The sequence below is a fragment of the Phalaenopsis equestris genome, unplaced genomic scaffold (genome assembly GCF_001263595.1).
Source record: "Phalaenopsis equestris unplaced genomic scaffold, ASM126359v1 Scaffold200044, whole genome shotgun sequence".
NCBI lineage: Eukaryota > Viridiplantae > Streptophyta > Magnoliopsida > Asparagales > Orchidaceae > Phalaenopsis > Phalaenopsis equestris.
Window position 1 is genome coordinate 158,259 of NW_018219885.1, and position 25,276 is coordinate 183,534.

The 25,276-nt window shown below is 36.0% G+C and overlaps 1 protein-coding gene across 1 annotated transcript in view; it reads left to right on the forward strand.

The window, feature by feature from the left end:
• Nucleotides 1–9,494: 9,494 nt before the first annotated feature.
• The window catches only part of LOC110035814, a 73,800-nt gene continuing 58,018 nt past the window's right edge, over nucleotides 9,495–25,276 (forward strand). Inside the window, exons 1-3 of the mRNA XM_020740106.1 lie at nucleotides 9,495–9,929; nucleotides 10,088–10,215; nucleotides 21,996–22,109. Coding sequence (XP_020595765.1) covers nucleotides 9,680–9,929; nucleotides 10,088–10,215; nucleotides 21,996–22,109 — 492 coding nt within the window. The 5' untranslated portion in view covers nucleotides 9,495–9,679. The remainder of the gene's footprint in view (nucleotides 9,930–10,087; nucleotides 10,216–21,995; nucleotides 22,110–25,276) is intronic.

Below are 25,276 nucleotides of genomic sequence, written 5' to 3' on the forward strand. Positions count from 1 at the left end.
GGGTGGGGAGTGGGAGCAGTTACCTTCCTAGCTTAGCCACTGATTTAGAGACTGAACCTGGGATTAGCCAATGATTTTCTATAACACTATATCAAGGTAGAGAATTAAAATTGCTCTTATTTGGCAAAATACATATTAGAACCATTTATCCCATCTCATTTTATCAAAATCTCATTGTAGTGGGAGAGATGACTTTTTATATAAGAAATCTTCATCACATAAACATAGTTTAATAGTTTAGTAGATACTGTTTAAAATTTATATTTCAGTTTTGTTATTATTTAAATAATTTAGTTCTGATAATATCTCAACATTTGAAGTTAGTGACAATAATTTCGTTTTGACTTTCTGCGAATTTTCTAGTAAATTTATCATTTCAATTTTAAACCTTCCATATGGGATCAATATTTGGGGCTTAAATAGAAAGTCCTTTATTACTTGATAACGATACGTATAATTGCATAGAATCTCAACATTAATTGTCAACATTAATTGCTTAAATTTTATTGCTTAAATTTTTAATTCATAAAATATTACATTAAGATTTTGGCACCGTTGCATAGCAGAGTCAATTATATAATTTTTACACTACTATATTTCACTCGGAATCACCCCAGCGCTTAAGCACCGAATCTGGTGCTTTGGCACCAAAATAATTTTGCACAAATTTCACATTTTTGCTCCAAATTTGATCCTCTTTCACTCATTTTAGCATTTTTTAACTTTTTACTTGTACGTGAAAGAAAAACACACAAATACCTTCCATTAAAGCGCAATATCTCAAAAATAGGTATAAAAATGTGTCTAAAAATACTATATATTTTAGGTGAATCAGATGCCGAGAGTGATCATAACTTACGAGGGAAGTCATTTTGAAAATGCAATGATGGAGAAATTATTAAAGAAATATCATATTAATTATCAAATTACTACTGCTTGTCATCCTCAGACAAGTGTTTTGGCTGAATTATCCAATTGTGAAATTAAAAGAATATTGGAAAAATATGTGAATCCAACTAAAATGAATTAGTCAGTCAAACTTGACTATGCTTTGTAGGCTTATAGGATTGCGTATAGAACTTCTATAGGAATGTCCGCATATAGGCTAATATTTGGGAAAACTTGTCATTTACCAGTTGAACTTGAGCATAAAGAATACATATTGGGCTATTAAAGAATTTAATTACAATTTAAAAGATGCTGGTGAGAAAAAACTATTGTAATTAAATGAGCTTGAAGAGATAAGAAATAAATCTTATGGAAGTGTTAATATTTACAAAGATAAGATGAAGTTGTGGCATGATCGAAAGATTCTTACTAAAAATTTTGAGCCAAGATATCAAGTTTTGCTTTATAATGTAATGTTAAGATTATTTCTAGGCAAACTTAAGTCCAGATGGATGAGCCCATTTGTTGCGATGAAAGTTTATCCCTATGGAGCTGTGGATATCAAAGATCCTAAAATTGAAAAAATAATCAAATTTATTCAAAGTGAATGGTCACAGGATGAAACCTTACTTTTTAGGTGACCAACTTAGATTGAATGATCTTTTGTTGTTTGGTGAACCAAAATAACTACTGGTTTTGTCAGGCAGATGACGTTAAACCAAACACTCTGTAAGAGGCAACCCATAGTTATCGGTGTGTTTATTTTGAATGTTATGTTGTTGTGTTTGATTTAGAAAATTTTGGTAGCATTTTGAATATATAGTGATTTAGTAATTATTCTAAGACCTTAAAAGATGACTTAGACATGTTAGAATGAGTTTTTGAACGTTAGGCTAATTTGTGCTAAATTAAGCACTAACGCTTAAGCGCAACAATTAAAAACATGTGTGAATTTCGGTTTCTAGATGTTTTAATAGTGATTTGGTTAGCTTTATCATGGGATAATAGTTCTAAGATGTGCCTAGGAGTTATAGGGGAGGTTTAGAGCCTATAAATAGAAGGGTATGAGGAGAAGTCTCACCACACTTCCATTTAACCCTAAATTTTAAGTGAAAAAGAGAGAGATTTTGAAAGATGTCATCTTGGGAGAGTGAATTGAGGAAAAAGAAGGAAGCAATGAGAAAGAAATTTATTAGTCAGAGCATACAAGAGTTATACAATAGTTTCCTAGCCATTAGTATCGAAGGAATAGCGGATAAAATCACTAAAGTTGAGGCTGATGTCGTTTCAATAGAAGTAAAAGTGATGGAAGTTAACACACATATGGATTATATGGGATGACAATTTAAGATGCAGTTTAGCCATACCAGTTTTATAGAAGAAGTGGACTAGGATATGTATTTGAAAAACAAATGGATTGAAGAAGATTCTATTAGAGTTATTAACCACAGTTCGTTTTATCAGATTTACATTCCAAATGCCGAAGGAGAGACTAATGATAGACCATGATTCATTCCATCAAATGGCGAGTGGAATTAAATTCTTTGTTTAGTGTTTGTGTGTTTAGTGTTTATTTGTTAATGTTAAAATCTGGTTAGTGTGTTTAAATGTTATGATTGTCTAGTGTTTGTGTTAGGAATTATCTTATCCAAGACTCTTTGGATTGAAAATTTATATATTGAAAATGTTTGTAATTGTTTGTGAAAGAATATAAGTGTTTGTTTGTGTGAAATTTCATGTTATGTAGTGTTGAATCGAATCAATTAAGATTGGTGAATATTGATAAAGAGAGAGTTGAAAGGGAAGAATGTTGTTATCAAAGAGTTTTGAGACCATGCAGGGTTGGTTGACGTAGGCTAGAAGTACATTTTACTTAAAACCAAAAAAATAAAATTTGAGCACTGGCACCAAGACGTTGCGCTTAAGTGCTGCTTACATCGAAAGATGGGAGCCTAAGCGCCGAACCCTTCGCGCTTATGCGCTGGTTCACATAAATCGATTCGTGAATGGTTTAAAGTGACGATTTGGTTCAAAAATCCCCATTTTTTTCTCTCGGCTTCGTCCCCTACCTCTTGAGTTTGTGATTTTGTGATTAGGGCATCCCCTAATTTGAAGATTTCTCAGTGGTTTGAAACAAAATTTGTTAGATTTGATCTTCTTGAGGTAAGAGCTTCACTTATATATAAATTTTTTTATTTTCACCATGAATTTTAAGCACATTATGGATCTACCCGAAAATCACTATTCATGGTGAAAATTTGAGAAAAATCTATGGAAAATACATATATTTGGCAGTTTAAGCTTTTATGAGTTAAGTTTAATGATTTAGAGTTGAATTTGGGATTTATTGTGAATTATATATATATCAAGGGAAAGATCCAACTTGATTCAAGAAATTTTGTTAGTTCTAGAGCTTGGGATTGATAAAGTGATGCACTGCAGTTGAGAAAGTTTATTCTTAAGCGTTGTTTTAAGAGTCCGGAATGAGCTATAGAAGATTTGATTGTTCGCCGCCAGTGAGAGCGGTTTTGTTGTTTTTCTACTGTGGAAATTATTTATATTGTTCGAGAGTTCTGTACAAATCTCCCCGAGGTCATGGTTAGAGGAAATTTAGTGCCTTTCTCATTTGAGGTAATAAATCAGTTTTATCATTTGCCGTATCATTTGCCGCTGAGCACTTTAGGTTTTTTTCCAACTATAGTCCAAATGAGGAGGAGTTAAATAAGATTATTTCATCATTGACTGGAGGAAGAGGATTATGGAAGATTACCAATGAAAAAAGAGTTAACTTCTCCACATTAAAGTTAGAAAGTTAGATGCCCATTAAAGTTAGATGCCCCATCAGAGGTAAGACACTTTCATTTTTGTTCATCTGCTGCCTACCAATCATCTTAGTGAAGTGACCCGAGATTGAGTAACCTTGAACTATTGTATTCAACAGTTCAAGCCCATCGACATTGGAGCTTTTATTTATAATGTTAATATCAGTTATGTCGTCTCTACTACTACTGTAGGTTTGGGATTTACATTCTTGATCTTTTCATTATGTGAGCAGGCTGGAGTTAAATTTGAAAGCTGGGAGGAGATACTCTAGCCACTCAATCCTATTACTAGTGTGAATGCGAAATCTTATTCACATCATTTGATTTTTTGCTGGAGAGGTGGATTTTCTAGTAGTTAAGTTGCCTCTACCTCTTGAGCTTCCACTTCACATGCTTCTACATCACATGGTCAAACTGCTGGATCTGTTTCTCAGTCACAACTATTGCAGTGGATTTTGGACAACGTTAACTATGCTGCTAATAAGACATTAAATTTAGAAAAATTTGCAGAACATATAGATGGATATATGAGGAGATGTAGTGATTATTAGGAAGAATTCTACTCATCTATGAAAAACCTCATGAGAGGTAACCAGAGTGTAGTTTTCCCTCAATATCCAAGATATCCTTTATATGAGCCTGCAGTTGTCTAACATAGTGATGAGAGTGATTCTGAGGAGGAGGATGATTTGACTAGTTCTATAGTTTAGTTTAGTTTTTATTCATTGTTGTGAAATTTTGTTGGTACAACTATACTGTAATTTTGTTTTGACTTGAATTGTATTTGTTGAGACTGTTAGTTTTGTTATGTAGACACTGCTGTGATGTATTTATATTTTTATGAGAATTTATGTTGTGTTTTTGTGGTAATAATTGTAACTGTGTTGTTTAGTGTAGTTAGTTAGTCTTTGTTGAACTTAATTCTGAATCTTAGGAATGTTTAAAATATTGCTAACTTTAACTTAAAAACTTCATGTTTAAGATTTTCAATTTACTACCAGATATTTTATTTATTTATGTTTTTATTTATGTTGTAGTTGTGTATGCTTGTTAGTGTATTTGTTTGCTCTTATGTTATCCTCCACTGCATAGAAGTCTAATTAATCTCTATATGCTAAGGAAAGTTAAAATTTGATCAAAATTTAATTTTTACTCCTGTTTTTAATTTTTGTACTTGTATATTTAGGATGTAAAAATTCTTGCAAGCATGTTATTTTTAGTTTTCATTCATGCCTATTTATATGATGCTAAAATGTTTTATCTTATTAAAAGTTAAAGTTTGGGGGTGATGGAAAATTTTCTAAAAATTTAAAATTTATTTGTTCTCAAATGTACTTAAAATAAATTTGATTTTGATTTAAAGAAAAATGATCATGTATATGAAGTTATATTAGAGAAGCAAAATTTTGAATATATAAATGAGTAAGATAATTTAGTTAAAATTTATAGTAATGAAGAAAAACTTAAAAGTTAAAAATTTTTAGTGTGGAAATGATAAATATTATGTAACTATCTTTAGTAGGAAAAATTGTATTTTTGAAAAATGTAGAACAATTAGACTTTTATTTTCAAAACTTACATTTTTTTTTATTGAAAATAACTTTAAAAACTATTATTATGTTTTTAAGAAAAGGAAATATATTAACTCTTTACTTTAGAAAAGAAAGAGTGGAATTCAAAATCATTAAAAGCCTATTCAGATATAGCAATTCTTGCCTGAAAAAGAAAAGAAAAAAAAAAGAAAAAGAAAGAGAGAAAAAAAATAAAAGAAAAAGAAAAAGAAAAAAGAAAAGTTGAAAATGGAGGAGAAGCTTGAGGATGAGTGCCTAATAAAAAATTAGTTTCACATTAGATCTTTTTAAAGTATAAGACTTGAGAAACTCTTAAGCTTAATGATATAATGTAGTAAGTAAAATTATGCTTAATAAAAATTTTTAAGTGAAGAAGATAAAATGCATAAACTCTATATTTGGAAAATCTACAATATTTCTGAATTAGATAGGAATTCTATTAATTATTGTTACAAATATTTCCACTTTACAAAGGGTGAAGGGAACAAAAAAAAGGGAAGAGAGACTTCAAGCTCGAGAGGTCGAAGAACTACCCTCCTCGACGGATTTCTCTCGGCCTCTAGTAGGTTTCTTAACGGAAGGGGATGGGTTTGATAACAACTTGATAAACTCGTTTAAGTTTGTGTATTTTGAATCAATTATCCCAAGTCAAACAAATTGTTTGATGGCAAACTCTGAGTTGAGTTGGAATTGATGTGCCCATTCTTTTGCTTGCTCTTCAGTTGTAATTGATGAAGCGACCTTCACAGACAATTTGTCGTTTGCCTCGAGCATGTTTGAGAGTCGTTCTTAGGCCCTCACTTCTTCTTTGAGGCTAGCTTCAGCCTCATCTGCCCACCACAAGGCCTTCTTCAGATAACCCTTCATAACTTTAGCCATCTTCTTTGTCCTCACCATCAAGTCCATGATGTCAAAGTACAAGCTAGATAGATAATGGGACGACACCATCCACAATAGCTGATATCTACCAATCAATTGGCATAGCTCTAAGGGGATCATTTCATTCAACTTCTCCTTAAAAATTTCAGACCAGAGAGCTTTTATGAGCTTCAAGGTGTGGGACTCCACTCTTGGGCCACACCAACGCCAGTCTCGCTGAAGGTTGATGAGTGCAAACAAGGAATCCCTTGAGGTAAGGGATTTCACCCCTCCTCCTGCATCAGGATTCACTCACCACTACCTCTGGGGATGGAAGAAAAGGGTGAACCCTCATTGCCCACGGGTTCTTTTGCCCTCCTTTGTTGAGATCCCTCAAAAATAGGGGAACTACTCTTTGTCTTGGTGCGAGAGGTAGTGTTGCTCAAAATCTTCTGGATTAGACGGTCATGTCAGAAGTAGAAATCAGGAACTCTGAACCTGAAAACTTCTCTCAAAGAACCTTCTTTCCCTCCAACGACTTCTTTGTCCTTGGCTTCTTTGTGAAAGCCTTTACTGCCTTGTCGATTCATCACTCGGACTCCTCAACATTTGAAGCAGGCCGCAGCTCTCGGGTCATCCAACCAAACTTGTGAGGGTTCAAAACTATGTTGACTATGTCTTTGCAAGTGTACTGGACAACAGAAAGGCTCTTCTCTTCAACAAATGATGCTAGACTTCACAACTAGGGAGGGAACTTCTGTCACTTGTATGGCTCTACAGATAGGTGAGTAAGAATTCACCATTCCTTCACCAATGCCACAAGGAAGTGACGCTTCCAATTCTTCACTTTATTCACCAAGTTAATCAATTGGATTTTTCCATTCAAAGTAAAATTGATGTAACCGTCAAGATGACCCTAAAGGAAAACACATGGGAAAATAACTCTTGCGATCAAGTTATCTCCATTTGACGATAATAAATGTTGAAGTTCATCACTATTGCTATATAGTTCCTCTTCAATTTTGCCAGCATGACACCATAATGGTTTAAAATGGACCAGAGCTTGCGACAGAAGGGAGTCAAAGCTCCAAAATGAATTGATCACGATATAACATAAGGCACCCATCTTAATCATCATTCACCAATCGTTTGGCCACAAAACCACCAACACTATGCCGTATTTGTAGACATACTACTTCTAAGCTTGAAACCTCGTTGGAAGACAAGATAGAGCTCTTTTAAGAGCACACTTTTCTGAACTTCTTAAGTGAATATTTGGAAGCTATGGGATGCAGTAAATGGGAGTGTGAATGAGGAGAAACAATCAAAATATTCAAAAAGAAAGAATAAAGTCATAGAGGGCCGCTAACCCTATATATAGGGTTTGGAGCATAAGATAAAAAGAAGCAGGCCGTACCTAGGGAACACAAGCCTCCGACCACATCAAAAAAAGAAAATTGAAATATACGTGTTAAATGAATGACTCGTAAATCGAATAACAAATTTTATGTTCATTTGGATAAGAAAAATTTTACAACCAGTCGATCAGCCGTCTAAGACGCAACTAACCCACACCTTAATAACCATTTGCATAGAACCCGACCACCTAACTTAAATCTTTCGACACTGTTAGCCTTGATCTGAAACCTAGAGACTGAAAAAGCCTCTTAAACATTCATCAGATCCATACACAAGTGCACAACCTCCATTTGGAGGACCATAGTTTTGTCCAATGATACGTCACATCAGCCTTGAGCTTGAGTATCCCGTCGACAATTTCTCATAAAGAGCATTCAATTGCACTTTCAACTCGTTTATATTGGCCTCCCATTGAGCATCGACCAACTTTCGAGCTTTGACCTAACTGACAAAGAAGTCTGTTGTCTTGTCCATTCGATAAACCACAAAATTGGTTGAATCTCTTTCAGTGACCACCGATTGGTTCCCTTAGACCTTATGAGGAGTTGACGCCTGACCCCTAAAAACCTCTGGTGAGTCAAAAATAGGAATGGGATCGGCTGCACAAGAAAAGAAAGGTCAAGGCAGGCTGAATAATTGCCTTAACTAATAAACCAACAATCATAATCCTGCCAAGGTGTCGACCCACCTCAGACTAGAGCAAGGATGAGGAACTCTCACGAGGCATGTGTGGAGTGCCCACAACTCTCATCTCTTCAACATGAGGGAGATTGGTATTGCCCTTGTTCTTAGGCGACACACTCTTTGGAGCCCGCCAAACATCCCCTTCCATTCGCTCTCCTATGATGACTGATGCCCCAATAGGAGTAGCGATCAGGCCTTTCCCGAATTTTTGCCGCACCAAAAGTACATCAACTGATGAATCAACTTCATCACTGCCCCCATCTAAGGGTTCCTTCTTGAAAACAAACTATTTTATTCTTTTATTCTTGGTAGGTTGGTCACTCTTGAGGCACTTTCCTCACTTGCAGATCAAACCGACAAAAGTATGATGACTCTGAGCAACAGGGAGCAAAGCAAGAATCTTCTCAGTAGGTCACCCGAAAGCCTTTATCAGGATGTCATCCATTGGTCCTCTTGCAGCTCGCCATCATAGCACTCACAATGAGGAGTGATCAAAGCTCTGAACTAAGAATAAATGCTGAAGCCACGATCTCTGATGGCAACCTATTTATAGAATGGTGGTACACGAAAATTCAGGGAATGTAATTTTTAAATGTTTATTTGAAGAATTAAAGCTGCATTTAATGCAATATTTAACTTTCTCATTTTTGTCATAGGTATCTCTTTTAAAAAACAATAAAGTTGGGAACTAGATATGTGTGACCAGATCGTGGCAACACATATCTCGATGCAAAGCTGAGGAACATGCAAATATAATGGGTCCACAGTTAACTCATAATGGATCCAAGTCAACAAACTAAATCGAACGATCAAGAAATTTAATGCAAAAGTCAGGAGATTGTCATATAGTCCTGTTGAATCATTCGCCCAGTCAACGAGCTAACCAACATTGGTACCGACGAAAGGAGCCCACAAGGTGGGCCGAATGAAAGATGCTTTTTCGTTCAACGAACGAGGCAAAAAAACTAGAAGTTGAGAATAAGCCATGGGCATACCCAACCGGAACCTTTATACTGTATTCACATGATTAAATATACTCGTCGAGCTGACAAGTACAAGTTGATGAATAAGAATCATACCACCATTAGATAATAATTAATTATTAGCATGATTAAATGTATTATATGACCTCGATACCCCCACATTCCTTCACATAGGAAAGGGGTCTAAAGGTATTTATGTACTCAAGGTATCTCCTATACCTATAAATATGAAGTCATTCCATAATAAAAGATTATAGACAATGGTTTTCTGCTGTTCATTTTCCGGAAAAAGGGGAAACTGATTCGCATGTTATCATTTTTCTTTTGTAAACTAGTGACAGTATTTTGAAGTCTCAAGATCCTACAGCGATAATATGGTTCGAACGTAGCGGCTGTAGACCGCAGTTCGGTGCTGCTGGCGATTCACTTATCTTGCAAAGATTTTTGCCAACCCATGTCTTCTCCGATCGATCACACTTTGATCCTGCTCGTTCTCCTCTTGCTTCCCCTCAACCTTCTCTCCTTCGTCAACCGTTCTCTCCGGCGTGCCGATGGGCGGGAAGCTTGCTACTTCCGTCCTGCGATCATTTCCGCTCTTCTTATCTCTCTCTCGACGATCCTCGCTTTCTCCGAACTCGATCCTTCCCCGTCGAAGCATCCGAGTTCTGATTTGAAGGAGATGAAGGTCCAAGTCACAAAATTGGGTAAATTTAGCAGTCTATCTCTCTTATTTTTTCAGCTTGATATGATTTTGGAGAGTGGGAGGAAGCTTTGGGTTTATATTAGATTTTGTCTGATCTTTTTTACTTTGATTTGAATTGAGGGCTTCTAATATTGGAGTGCTTGATATTACTCGGTACAGAGACCCTTCTGGAGGAAAAGACTATGCTCTTAAATTTCAGAATCCTTGAAATTGAACAGAACAAAAGGATGATTGAGGAGATGGATAAGAAGATTGAATTTCTGCAAAAGACATTAAATGATGTCAAGGTGCGATTTTCTTATGTAACAAAAATACCGTTCGATGCGTACCAAACAATTCTCAGTATTTATATGTCTAACACTTAAACATTAATATTAACCTATTTAGCATTTAAAAATTTATTGTCAAATCAAAATATTTCTAATTGTTGAATCTAAAAATATTATGCGCATCACACCCAAGAGTGTTAGACAGATGAGAGGATTAGAGGTAGAAAGGACAACAGATTGTACAATAACACATATATTATGAGAATGGATTCAGTAGTCATTTTTTTAAGAAATGTTCCCCCTATTTCTATATCATAGGGAGTGTCTATTAAAATTCATATTTGCGTCCGTTTTAATAGGAACTCTACTAATGATTAATGAACCAGTAAACTTTTATATATTTGTAATTGATTCCGGGATTTTTTAATATTTTTAACTGCCATCGACACCGTTTCGTATTCATAATTGTTTGAAGTGGGATATTAATAATCCACTAATGATAGCATTCGACCGTCTAATAATCTTTTGGTTGGCTGAAAGTTCTTTGGTCGGCTGGAAGGTCTTTGGCCAGCCTTTTCGAGAGAACTTATTGTTAGGATGAACTTAGACCATCAGGTAGAGGGTGTGTCGCCATAATCTGATGGGCAACTCTCCTTCGGACAAGAGGACTTCATAGATGGTTGGAAAGATGTTTTAGGGAGCAACCATTGGTTTTCTTTTGAATGATCGCATAATCAGTTGAGGGAGTTAATTACACACCCTCCTCAGATCAGGTTCATAATATTCTTTCGTTTGGCTATGCTTTCCTTAGGTCGACCCATAATTGTTTAAAGTTGTTTTGCTAGATGACACCTGTGTGTATGACACAAGCATCGTGCTCGAGTCGGTGAAATTGGAGATTCAGGCAACTGATTACTTGGGAGATCTAATCTTCTACAAGGACCAGTTCTGGTGAGCACTTTAGCTGCCCTTCTGTCTTGAGATCGGGTAGATACTAATTCACTACGGAGTTATCCCCTCCCAAATCAAGCTAAACTCAATCACTACGGTGATGACTTACGTGGTTTACTTGCGTTGGATGGAGATCCCATAGTCTCGAGAGATGTTCTCCCGCATGTTCTCCTTCAGGGTGGAGACGGACGGTATAGTCTTCGGCTCAACCCGGATGTTTCTTCTGATAGATTTGGAGAACAAGATAAATGATTGGAAATTTCAATTCCTTCGGGGTGCTTGCGAGAATTGGGGGATTGTCACCAGGCTGACTGGAGGACCATACAAGAAAAAGAAAGGGCTTCCACTATGAATCAAGGCGCTCGAGTTGACTACCTTTGGAAAACATATGTTGGTGATTCAGTATACCGAGCTCGTGATCGTTAACTGGGTGCTGAACCTCGCCAAGTAAAGCCCTATGACTCCTGTGTTGTGGGTCGCCTCTGGTGCGACGGAGGCAAAGAGGCAGTTTGATAAGCCTACTTAAATTTTGAAGAAAAACCTGAGAAAGAGGAAGAGAAGCCGCCCTTCTCTATAGAGAGGAGAGGCTTAGGAAGAGGAAGAGGAAGAGGAAGAGGAAGAGGAAGAGGAAGAGAAAGAGGTTGACCTAACAGGCGGAACGACCACAGGTTCAAAACTAATACACTGTCTCCAAAACATGTTATTCAATACAAAGTCACTGGAGAATTAATATTAATCGAATGGAAACCTTCCTTGACGAACTTAGGGGATTCGAGGGACTACCGCCGAGAGGAGTCAAATTCTTCCATCCTTGGATTGGTGGCTGAGGAGTCCTCCGAACGCCCATCAGCATAGGAAGCTTCCTGATAACCTTGAGCTACATTCCTCTAACTGAAAGAGGGGAGGCCGACAAACCCTCTCATCGATCCTCAGTAATTCTAGATGATCCATTCGAGGCAGTGAGTATGGAATAAAGCTCGGGAGAAGAGGAACTTAATATGGCGGAAGAGGTAAAGCGACAGCTGAAAGGCAAGGCTCAGCTCAAGATTTTGCACTTCTCTTCCCTCACCTCCCAAGAAAGGTAAGGCGAGCAAAGATCATTAGAGTCCATTACAAGAGAAACGTCTGAAGGTCTTTCTCAATTTGGAGTCTAGTCGCATTAATGAACGTAGAAAGAGATTGGTTTTCTCTAACCCTAGAAACGACTGAACACGCCTCGACCATCAGAGAATTTCTTTGGTTGGCGGGCCTTGAGAAGCATTCGAATAATCTTTGGCCCATGGAAATATGCCATTGAGTCGATCGATTCCAACAGCTCGATTTTGCTGCAACGTACCATTTATTTTTCCTTTACCTGAACATAAGGGATAGGGCATTGAAGGCGGAGGCAAAAGCGAAGAAGTTCAAGGTGCATGGGATAGCAACAACAAATCAAGCTACCTGGGCAGAAGATCGGCTGGAGGGTGCTGAGGCAGAATTATAGATAGCGACTGAGTTGGTGTGTGCCGTTCAAGAAGAAAATGCTGAACTGACAGAGCAGATGACCACAATAAAGACCGCTGAAGAATTTCTTGACACTCAAGTGGTTTACGGGGAAGAGGGTAGGAGGGTGACGATCGAACAATTTATACGAGTTACTCCGACCTTGATGAATTCAAGGCACTCTTTAATGCTCTCTCTGTGTCGAAACACCAAAAGAAGTCAGAGAGTGATAATGTGGTGGACGGTGGATTGTCTTACACACGGCCCAATGACTCTTAGACTTGGGTTTTTCTTATACATGTAATCGAACCAATGTAATTCATGTAAACAAATGATTAAATGTATAAAATATGAATTTTCGGTCGCTATTACCTATTACCTTTTTGTTTACTAAGTTATGATGTTACTCTGTTTGCCATTCTTTAGTTAATTCATAATGTTTTTGCCCAGTTTGAGTCTTAGCTTTAGTTGCTCGAGTGTCGAGAGCCAATTTTGTTTGTGTATGCCGATCGGGTAACATGGTGTCACTGTCGGCCGTGTAGTATTTTTTATTAACCATTCAGATGACACATATCAACTTAGTTTGTTTTGGATGTCAACTCTTAAGGCAGACCTATGACTTTAGTTTTTTGACCAGCTCAAACTTTCGGTCAATCGATCTACACCTCGTATGGGGGTAGTCGTTGATAATTTTCTAGGGTGTTTTTCTTAGAACCCTTTGCAAAGCTTTATCGCTACTGAGCTGGTAACCATCTCTGGAAGCTAGTCCTAAAAACTTTAAAAGTCAAGTTTAAGGGTTTAACAATCGAGCATCTGATTGCTTTTGCTAGTAGGCTTTTGAGAGTATTCCAGTTTCCCGAGTGTGTCTTGATGAGGGTGTATCAACATTCTGAGTTCCCCGGGTGTAGTTTAAATCTTGGGTCGCAATTGCATGGTTAGTGTTTTCTTAAAATATGTGAGAATAAAAAATTCATGAGTATATGAAGCATAAAACTTCTAATATAGTTCTTGTGTTCATGCAATGTAGGTGGTTTACGAAATTTTTTTTTGAGATCATCTCCACTCCATCTTCTATGAATTTTTTTTTCAGCATGCGAATTTAAGTTATAGGCTCTTAGGGCGACTTTTTTTATCAATGATGAATAAATCGGTCCAAGTTTGATCAAGTTTACCTGCTGATCGACTACATGCTGTTAGATCAACTTTCTTCAGAATCAGATCACCGAACAAGAATATCTTTTCTCTGACGTTCTTATTTTAGTATCGAGCAGTCATTCTCTTTACTTCTTTTTGTCAGAGTGCTGCTTTGGTACGAATTTCTTCTAATAGGTCGAGGGCGAGCATCATTCCTTCATCATTTGGCTCTTACCAGCCAGTGAGATTCTGCTTTTCGAAAGTGGTGGCCGTGACGACTCTCTGACTATGGTGGTTGTAATCGACTGACAACATTGCCTCCTCTTGTCCAATCGTCTGGGATGATGTACATACACAAAATTTAGGTTAATTTCCTAATTTTGATAGAAATATTTTACCTCCTGATCAGTCAATTGTGTTCCACTGTCGGTGATAGGTTCTAGGGGTAAGCCATACCTGCCAACAATGTCCCTCCAAATGAAGCTTCAAACGACATCTGCGGTAATCTGGGTGAGAACTATTACTTCTATCCATTTTTCAAAGTAATCTACATTGACTAATAGCAACTTGCGCTGGCCTTTTGAAGGGGGAAACAGTCTAATGATGTCAAATCCCCAGATGGTAAAAGACCTTGGATTGACAATTGGTTGCAGCTTTTGGGTCGGCTGATGCTACTATGGAGCATTTCTGGCACTACTTGCATCTCCACGAAAACTCTTCTGCTTCTTTCACGAGGATCGACTGGAAGAATTCTTGCCTCTGAACTTCATCTGCTAAGATCTTACCTTTAGAATGACTCCCACATTCGCTTGAATGTATTTCTCGGAGGATTTCTTTCGTCCTATTTTCTTTTAGGCATCTTAGGAGTAATGAAGTAGTTGACTTTCGAAAAAGTTTATCTCCGATGATGAGATATTTTGTAGACTTAAATTTGAATCTCCTTGGGTCCATTATTTCTTCGGGGATCTTTTCACTATTTAAGTATTGGATGTAAGGGTCTATCCAACTTTTTTTGCTTTCAGCTTTCACCTCCATGGTTTATAGCTCCTTAACAGTCGGTCGGATAAGCCTTCGGGTGTCCTTTCTCCAAAGCAAATGTTTTTTGACCGATGGTCTGCCACTTGGTTTTCTTCTCTTTTAACGTGTTCTATTCTGAAGTTTGCAAACTTCTCTATTCCCACCTTTGCATTTTTCAAGTATTTGATCATTATCTCGTCCCTGGCTTCGAATTCTCTATTGACCTAATTTACCATCAATTGAGAATCACACTTTACTAGCAAATGTTGGATGCTCATTTCAAGAGCTAAGCGTACACCAACTATTAGCGCTTCATATTCTTTCTGATTGTTTGTAACTTCAAATTCGAGGGCGACCGAGTGATATAGATGTTCTCTAGTTGGACTGCGTAATTCCAATTTGATGTCTGCACTTGCCTGGCTCGAGGCTCCATTAATGTGCAAAGTCCAATATTGGTTGCCAACTTTAGTCTCTTTGCTTGATTCACTTCGTTTGGAGAAGTCGGCTAGGAAATTAGCTATAGCTTTTGCATTAATTGCTGTTCGAGGAATGCAGGCGACGTCGTACTCACCGAGTTCCATAGCCCACTTCAAGAGCCGATCAGAATGTTACGACTGAGCGAGCACGAATTTGAGTGGATGATCAATGATGATCTTGATTGGGAGCGTTTGAAAATACAACCGGAGCCTACGAGCATAAACACCAAAAGCAAATGTTAGGTTTTCCATAATAGAATGTTTGACCTTAGTGCCTTGGAGGACTTGACTGGTGTCATAGATGAGAATTGTTTCCCCAACCCTCTCAAACTAAGACCGAAATGATAGCTTCTGGACCAACTCACAAATATAGAGGGAGAGTTTTTCCTTCGACTTTGGGCTTTGTAGTAGCTGAGGTGAGGCCAACAATTGTTTTAGGCTTAGGAATGCTTGTTCACATTCAGTTGACCATTCAAATTTTTTAGCTTTCCTCATTATTTTGAAGAAAGAGGCATATCTTTTGCCCGACTTTGAAATGAACTGATTGAGTGTTGCTATTCGTGGTTAGCTTTTGCATTTCCTTAGTATTTCGAGAAGAAAGCATATTCAAGAGCGCCTTTACCTTGTTCGGGTTGGCTTTTATTCCTTCGAACCTGACGAGATATCCCAAGAATTTTCCGATCAATGCCCCAAATGTACATTTCAACGGATTTAGTTTTATATTATATTTTCTGCTCGTTTGGAATGTTTCTTTTAGGTTGTTTATATGTTGTTTGACTGGTCTACTTTTAACTAAGACATCATTGACGTAGACTTCAACTTTTTTTTCCTTTCTGTTTAGTAACATTTACATCTATAAGATGTTGGCAAATATCTCCCACATTTTTTAGGCCAATAAACATTAAAATGTAACATTATAAGCCCTCGCTTGTAATAAAGGCAGTCATCTCTACGTCACCTGGGTGCATGTTGATTTGATGGCTGCTAGAGAAAGCATTCAGGAAGCTCATTACTGAATGTTCGACTGCGATATCTACCAACGTGTCGATCCTTGGCAGGGGATAACTGTCCTTGGGGCAAACAAAGTTCAGATTTGTGAAGTCTAAGCACATTCTCCATTACTGTTTGACTTCTGCACCACGTCCATATTGAAGATTCAAGATAGATATTAAACCACCCGGATGTGGCCCGCTACCTTGAGCTTTTGTTTCCTCATGGATCGGCCCGACCAAAGTTATGGCTGGCGTTCTAATCTTTTTCTTTATTGGTCAGGCGACTGAATTGATATTGAGGCAGTGGGATGCTACATCTATTGGGATTCCTGACATCTCAGTGGCTGGCAAGGCGAAGACATCCCGATTCTCCTAGAGAGTCTGGATCAACAAATCTTTGTGCCCTACATTAGAACTTTCACTAATTAGAAGAAAATTATTCGGCTTGTCAAGGATAGCGGGGACCTTGATTGCACTTTCATCGATTTCGAGACCCCCTCTCATTGGTGTCGGATGTTCAACATTTTTTGCTCCACGCTACCGACCATCCAGAGGTAACATGTTTGAGACTGCTCCAGATTACCTCGAACAGTCACTATTTCTCGATCATATTTAAATTTATCCGCCACGTGGTAGGTGGATATCACTGTTATGAAATTATTGAGCAGTGAGCGATCGAAGATCGTGTTGTAGGTGGGTGGTGCATCAACCACCAAAAAGTCCTCCATGTTAGTAAATTGACTGTCATCTTCTCACTAGGTGGTCGACAACTCAATTATATTCAGGGCCTCCTTTCGTTCACCGGAAAAACCCATACAAGGGGTCGGCCTATGCAACCAGACGGTCAACCAACAGTTGCATGTTTTAAAAGGATGATTTGAATAGTATGTTTTTTGAACTGCCTGTATCAACCTAGATGCTATCTACTTGGTAGTTATTTATCATCACCATTACTACTATGGTGTCGTTGTAGGGATTTCCCACGGGGATCAAATCCACATTAGAAAAGATACTTGGGAAATGGGGCTTCTACTTCGAAGCGGAAGCCACAACACAATATTCCTTTGCTCGAAGCCTCTTACACTCGGCTCTTCTAAGTCTCCACCCAATATAGCTGACACTATCCCTACAATGTGGATAACATTCACTCAGACGGGCTCATTCGAGTCATCTTCTATAGGTACTTTCCTTTGCCATTGGATTTAGGCTCCTGGGGCCACAAACTCTTTGAGCTTTTCGGCTTGAATCAGTTCTTAGACCAAGCTTCGGAGGTGCCTGCACTGCTCCGTGTCATGACCATGATCCTTATGAAATTTGCAGAATTTTTTGATTTTCCAGAGGAAAGTTTCGGTTCTCATCAATAGAGCCTTATGTAAGTAGTCCTTATCTCGAATAGCTTCTACAAATTCCGCCATTGAAACTATCAGTTGAGTAGATTTTAGTGTTCCTCTGTCACTAGTTGATCAATCGTTTGATTGACTTCGTCTTCATGAGTTTCTGTTGGCCTCTTTGTCACCATGAGACGATAAACCTCTCTCCCATTTGGGACGGGGCCATCGTTTTCCATATACCCATCATCTTTTGGGCCCTTTTTTTCTAAGCGGCTGTCGGATTTTTTGCCCTTTGGATAAGAAGGGCTGATGTATTCCTCTGCCGCAAAAATGATTATTGGTCAATTTCAAGTGTTAGGCCAAAGTTTTGGGTTTATGTAAACCTAGAAAGTATTTAAATTGTGCACTTCTTAGCCCTTGTGCCAGGGTGGCCTTTGCTATTGCTTGCTCCAGATTTCGCACTTTTAGCATCTTCTTAGCTCTTGTGCCAGGGCGGCCTTTGCTATTTGGGCGCTAGCAAACTGTGCTGTGAATAATTTCTTGAATTTGCTGAAGTAATAATTTCTGGCGGAAGGCCATTGAAGCACCTGAGGGCTAAATCTCTCAGTATGGTATAGAACAACAAGCACTTCAATGCATCAGAAACTCTGAGAAGACATATAATTGACTCAAATGATGTTATGTGATTGACTAGATCGCTCCCACCCTTGTAGAGTTCCAAGGATGGAATCTTGAACTTCTTAGGGGGCTATGCATCAATAATTTGTCGGGAGAATCCGTTCTGGCCGACGGTGGACTTCCATTATTTCCCCCGGTTGTATAATCCTTGCTATAAACCCACCACTATCTTGGCAATGGGTCTTGTTCGGCTTCTTAAGTCGTCTAACAACCTTGGGGTTCAGGCGCTCGAGGATTTGGTTCCGGAGGAGCTTGTGCTCTCCCTTCAAGTACATCATGGGTCAGTTCTGCCATTTGTCTCGCTTTCGGTCTTGAAGTTCCTGAATTCGTTATTGCACAAATTTTCTGACGGACTACATGTTAGAATTTTTCCCCAAATGAGTTCCTTCTCCGTGACGCACTCATCTTCTTGTTGACGACATGACTTCATACTCACCGCACCTTTTTTGATGTTGAATCCAAAAATGCCCTGTGGATCACATCCAAGGAACAGAGCGTTGGACATATGAAAATATTATAGGGAGAAAGGACAATATAGTGAACACAATATTATTAAGGAAAATAGAGCTTTTCGGTCTACCTTCTCGAGAGAATCCTCGCAGAGACCTTATTGTTAGGATAAAATTATACCATCAGGCAGTTGGGAAGATGTTCTAGGGAGAGACCGTTAGTTCTCTTTGTGAAGGATTCCAAATGGGTTGGGGGAGTTGATTGCACACGACTGTCCCTTAGATCGGTTGCATAATATTTATTTGTTCGGCTATACTTTTCTTCGGCTTGCCCATGATTCTGAATGCATGAAATGATGCTTGACGCCTTTATTTTTTGACTGCTCCGATGCAATCATTTAGAATATTCTTAGTGTGATCTGTTGAATTTTCGCAAGATTCGTGAGGTTATGTTTTCGATATACACTAATATTATACTTTTAAAAGCGAAACACACTGTTCATATCTACTTTGATATGATTATGACACTAAAAAATTATATAAGTAAATTTAAAAATTAAATTGTTAAATATATAAATACAAAATACATTTCTTTTTGGAGGAGCAATTAGTTATTAGAAAAAAATATTAATTGTAATTCATAGTTGTGGTTAAACCCTAATTCTATCTCATTAAGGTGGTGTTTGGTTTCGTTCTGAATTTATGTGAAGTAAGATTTAGTAAATTCGATAAACGGAGAAATGCTCGCGAGCCAAATCTCTTAAATCCGTATGTGAATGGATTTAGTAAATCCATGTTTACATCGAAAATTAGATTGAACCAACAAATATTCACGGAGCGCGGGATTTAAATTTCACATTTTTAATATTTAGCTAGATCTACGTTAAATTCATGACTAAATTTGGTTAGAAATATGCTGCCAAACACCCTGTATAACTGCATCGCAATGACATGACGCTGAAAATTTCCCAAACTTCTGCATGGATATTTGTATGGATCATTATGGAACTATTTCTGAACTTGATTTGTAGTGTATGCTGCTTTTATTCCTTGCTTTTATCGAACTTGCTATGGTCTTACGTTCTAGTTATTTGTACTTGAGTTCTCCAATTTAGCTTTTTTTAGCATGAAACAATTGGAATTGTTTTGAATTGAATTTAGCATAAAAAATATTGATATGGTTCAAGGTAAAATGGAGAAATCAAGTCACCAACCGCAGAACGCAAAGCAAGAAGAAAACTATAGTTGATCAAGAGCCCATAACAAGGAACAATATGAAGAAATCCACTTTGGATTTATAATTTATATAATATATAATCAGTATTCAAGACCATGCATTTGTAATTTGAATTGATGGTCATATGTAAAATTTTAACATTTGAATTACAATAAATCATTACTTTGAAAATTTGAAGTTTAGATTTTCAAATACTGAGGAAATATTTTTTACATTTATTTGAAAATTGCTTGCTTGCAAAAAGTAGTGAAAACATACAAATTTTCACTTTAGTGCGGTTTGGTAAAACACTTAGAGCCGGTTGGTTCATGATAGTTAATAACTTCACTCCCCTAGTTACAAGTAGGTGGCCACTCTTTTCTCTTCTGTCTTTTTGTGCTATTTAAAATGGGTTAATATAAAATAGTTTAAGTATTTTTTTTGAAACAAAATAAGAAGGGATTAATGTTTTCTTTTTTGAAGAATCAGAATTATTTCCAAGAGAGGACTCTAGGTGGCGGACTACTCAATCAAAGTGGTTTGTTATCTTTTCCAACCTAGTCACTTTAGTGAGTGATATGATTATGTCTTTCAAGAAACTACTGATTTCTTTTGCTGTATAACTTTTCTACTAATTCTCTCCTTCATAACCATACAATTATTTCATCATATCTTCTACAAATGTCCAATTAAAACCTTGCTGGAGGCTATTGGTCGCAAGTTGAACATAGGAGACTTAGTTTTTGCTCAATTAACCAGTTGAATAATTAAAACAATTAAAAAATTTTTGTTAACTCCATATTGAATTTATACTTAAATTTTTGCACTAGATAAGTATTCTTAGCCTTTGATCCTAACCCTAAACCCCTAAAAATTATGGAACACTTTAGATTTCATACAGACTCATTATCTTAACCATTCAAGAGATCCCAACGCTTGGAGTTGCAATGTTCTCTCACATAAAATCCCCAAAGTTGAACGTAGGGGCTCTCAAGTTTGACCTAATCTTTCTCTAGGCCAATCTATATTTATCCATCCCTGAACTACCTCTAGTCTACAATATTACCAATGCCTAGATACCCTTCATAGCCCTTTTGAAAGACCTAAAAAATAGATGAAACTTTCATCAAGAGTGTTAATCGTAGGCCACAACATATATCATGGCACTATTAAGCTTGTTTAAATTTCACTAAACCATTACTTGCCCACACTAATCATCCTCAGTTTGTTCTAATTTTACTGATATGATGACTAGCTTAATACAATCAATATCCTTGACTTGCTTTCATACTCTAGAAGCTATTAAAATCGCGATTTAGAGTAGATTATTGCTCATGGATTACTTGTTGAGAGAATCCCAAGTGAATTATTATTATTAAGGGCTTGATCTTTAGCAATATTTGTAATATCGTAATGGGTGAACAACAAAGTCAACTACAAGAGATTAAGAGTGGAAGTTGTTAGATCAATTGTATTCAAGGAGGCTTCAAGTAGAGGGATACTTTAAATTTTATTTGATGATGAAATCTGTAACCACAAATTCTTATTGAAACTTTTTCTTGTGTCCGCAGTCAAAGTAAATATTATAGGTAATGCTGTACAGTTTCTCCCAAAAAAAGTATCAATATGGAAAATTTAATTCATATTTCTTTTGTGGAAAATTAAGCACTTTTTTTTTATTGCTCATAAAGCTTTTTTTTAAATCTAATTTTTTAAGAACCTTCAAGTGGTAGAGCATTAGCCGAATTTAAATGAGGCATTAATTCCTTGCTAATTTTTATTCATCTTTTATTCATCTAGTGAACTGCGTTTTGCAGCTCTCATATGATGGGTCCTCAGTTTTTAATGGAAATGTTAAAGCTATGGATGATTAGGTGTCTCATCTTTGCCTCCGTTACACCTGACTTTGTACATGCATGCTCCTAAGTTAATTTTTTTGAGCCACATATACGTCAATCTGTACCCTTTTCTTGTATCCCTAGTTATTGCTTGATTGCAAATTATTACCCTTTTCTTGTATCCATAGTCATTGCTTGATTGCAAATTTTTTGTCTTTGGTGATAATTTTCTAGGTGCCACAACTATGGGATGAGCCTAGAAGGAATAATTTCAATATTCATGTTTTAGAGTCTAGAACATTGGAAGCAGAGAAAAAAGTGGAAGAAGTAGCTTCAAAAGTTGAACAGGTTTGTTTATACTCAAACTACATTGAACTCTATGTTTAATAACTCTTGAAATCTCTTAGATTTGAAATATTTATATCAATGCAAAATAATCTTAACAAAAGAATTATTAGCAAGGCCTAACATTGTGGTGTTTTCCTAATCTTATCTATATGCACTCTACTGTGAGCAAATGCATCAATTAATAAGTAAGGAGGTGTGTAGCAACTCACTGTTAAATTTTTTTTGATAAATCTATTCAATTCAATGAATGACACAAAATGCAAGATAGAATATAGTAATAAACAATATTTGGCTCGTGAATAATATGTTCTTGTTCAACTCGTGAATAATGTGTACTTGTTCAGCTCTAATCATATTCATTTGTTCGTTTCAGTCATGTTCAGCTCAAATTTAGCTTGAATAATTTTAAAAATAATAAATTCTATATGTATTTTTTTTTAAATTGCAAAAAGATAATATAAAGAGGTTATAATATTATTTTTTAATTATTTATTTAATTCGAGCTAAAGCAAGTTGAACATGATTGAATAAAGGCCTATTTGTGCTTGACTTGTTTATAAATTGAGCTAAAAAAATGTGTGTTTGGCTTGCTTATTTAACGAACGAATTGAACACGAGTCACTTAACGAGCCGAATACGAGCTGTTTGTTAACGACAAACATTTTTGACAACCCGACGTACAACTTATGTTCTCTCTTGATGAGCAAGAGCTATCAAAAAAATTAGGCTATAACAATTTAACTAATGGCATAGAAAGTTTCATAAAACTTTGTACGAAAAAGTAAAAATTAAGATATAACAGCTTGATTTAAAAGAAATTTAGCTGGGAAAAAAATGAACAAAAAATTAAGGTACATTATAAACTTTATGATCACTAGATTACTTGAACTCTTGCAAATGTTAGTTGCTATTTGAGTTACTCTACTTTGAAAAATATTTTATAAGCTAAAAAATTCATTAAGAAGATAGTCTTACATTGAAAATAATTGAGAAGAAATTTCGAGAATTTTCACCAAAAGTTCAAGTGCCCAAGAATAAGGTGGGATTGAGATATTTTAATTTTAATTATGATTTGAGTTTATAAAACCAGTTGGTTAAAATTTGAGCTTGAGTCATTTTTTGCAATTATGACATTTCTAATTCTAATGATTCTTTAGGATTTTAATGCCTTGTCCTGATCAACTTTAGCTCTAGATTTGGTCAATAAGCAGACATAGACTTCTTTTCTTACATTTATTTCATATATACACCTTGATATGAATAAACTCGTCATGAGATTACTCAAGATGAATAGTTAGAAATTTCAACCATATGCTTATTATTAAACTCATGAGCATTTTAGGTTTATGGGCTTAAGAATATCCTCTTTTTGATGATGGCAAACATATGTTATCTAGTGATTTAATTAGAATAAAAAATGACATCTTAATTATATGGTAAATAAATATTTTATATTTTATTTGGATTCCCCCTCTCAATTTATGCATACGAAAACAATTATCTCTATTGATATTTTAGGATTAGTTTTTGCACATTGTTTTTATCAAATTGGTTCATCCCATTTTAAATCGTAATGATCCAAATATTATTTATTAAAACTTCATCAATTATCTTAGGCTTCACATTTGATATCAATGCTAAGTTATCCACCTCCTTCCTGGTATGCTTTAATCTTAGTTATTGAAGATAAGTTGCATATAATTAAATTCTTAGGATGACTTGGTTAAATTTTTTTTTTTCATTTTATGCAAAGTTGTATCTCAAAATTATTTTTTGAGTTATTTATTTAATTTCATTTTTTGTGTCATCCCAAATGAGATTATTTTAGTACTCATCAAAGGTAATGTGAATTATGTCTTATACAAATAATTTTCTTCGGCGAAATCTATTAGCTTTTATAACATTTGAATATTTTAAAAATATCCATGAAGCGGGAGCTTCTCGTAGGATCATAGGATTCCGTGTGTCGCGAAATGATCCAGTGAATGCGAGATTATGTGAGATCATGAAAAATCCCGCAGTCGTGGGTGCCGAATGGCAATGACACCCGATTTTTTTATTTCAACCCATTTTTTTTTCTTTTTCTGAAAATTTTTCCTATTTTATTCTTTCTAATTAGCTTATTTCCAATTAGTAGACTATTTATATGTGTTTTTTTTTGTTTGGAGAACCTTTGCTTTGTTTTATGCATTTGGAGATTTTATTATCTAGTTTACTATTCCAATAAGTGTTGTATCCTCTTCTTTTTGTAAGTAGCTTGCTCATGAATAGATGTTGAAACCTTCTCGCCGTCTGTACCTCCCATTCAACCGTTGTTTTTAGTTAGGACTAGAGGTGTGGTGTGTATTATTTGATTAAAACAATAAAACTGAACTGAATTGAACAGAACAAGTTTGGTCGATTCAGTTCAGTTTCAAAAATGCATTTTGGTTCTCGTTTTTTAAAGTCTTAATATTCGGTTTTTGGCTAGGTTATAATTTTCATTTAATCGGACAAACACATAAACAAAAAAAATCAAAATTAAATGGAGGATTTATGAAATTGAATTGATATTGTACATTGAAGATATGTAATTATTGATGTTTATTTATAACCAAGCTCTAACCAACAAAATTTCAGTTGTTCATAACCAAATCGTTTAAACTGATGTAAACTTTGGTTCGATCGATTCAATTTTATTGAACTTTTGGTTGGTTTGTTTTTTCTGATTTTGGATTTCAGATTTTGATTGTAATCAATTTTACCAATTTAAAAATCGATTCATCCAAACTGACTGAAGCCTTACCTCTAGTTTGGACAACCACCAAAAATCCTTATCCCTTTCCAAACATTGTCGAACTTCCACATTCTTATCCTGTTACAATTTCACAACCAACTTCCTGCTAATTCACTTTCTAAACATCTTCAGGAACTTTGGAACTGTATCAATCCATCATTGGATTTTCTATAAAAAATTTCTAATTATTCTTTTTCATTATTAATAATCTAATAATTATATTCAAATACATGTACATGATCCATCTTAGATTTCTTTCCTCGTAATAATTTATATGATATTTTCTTGAGATTGATTTAAAATTAACTTTATAGATCACATAACTTGCAATAACACTACAACTGCTCAAAAATATTTTGATAGACTATATTCATTAAGCATAGATTAGACT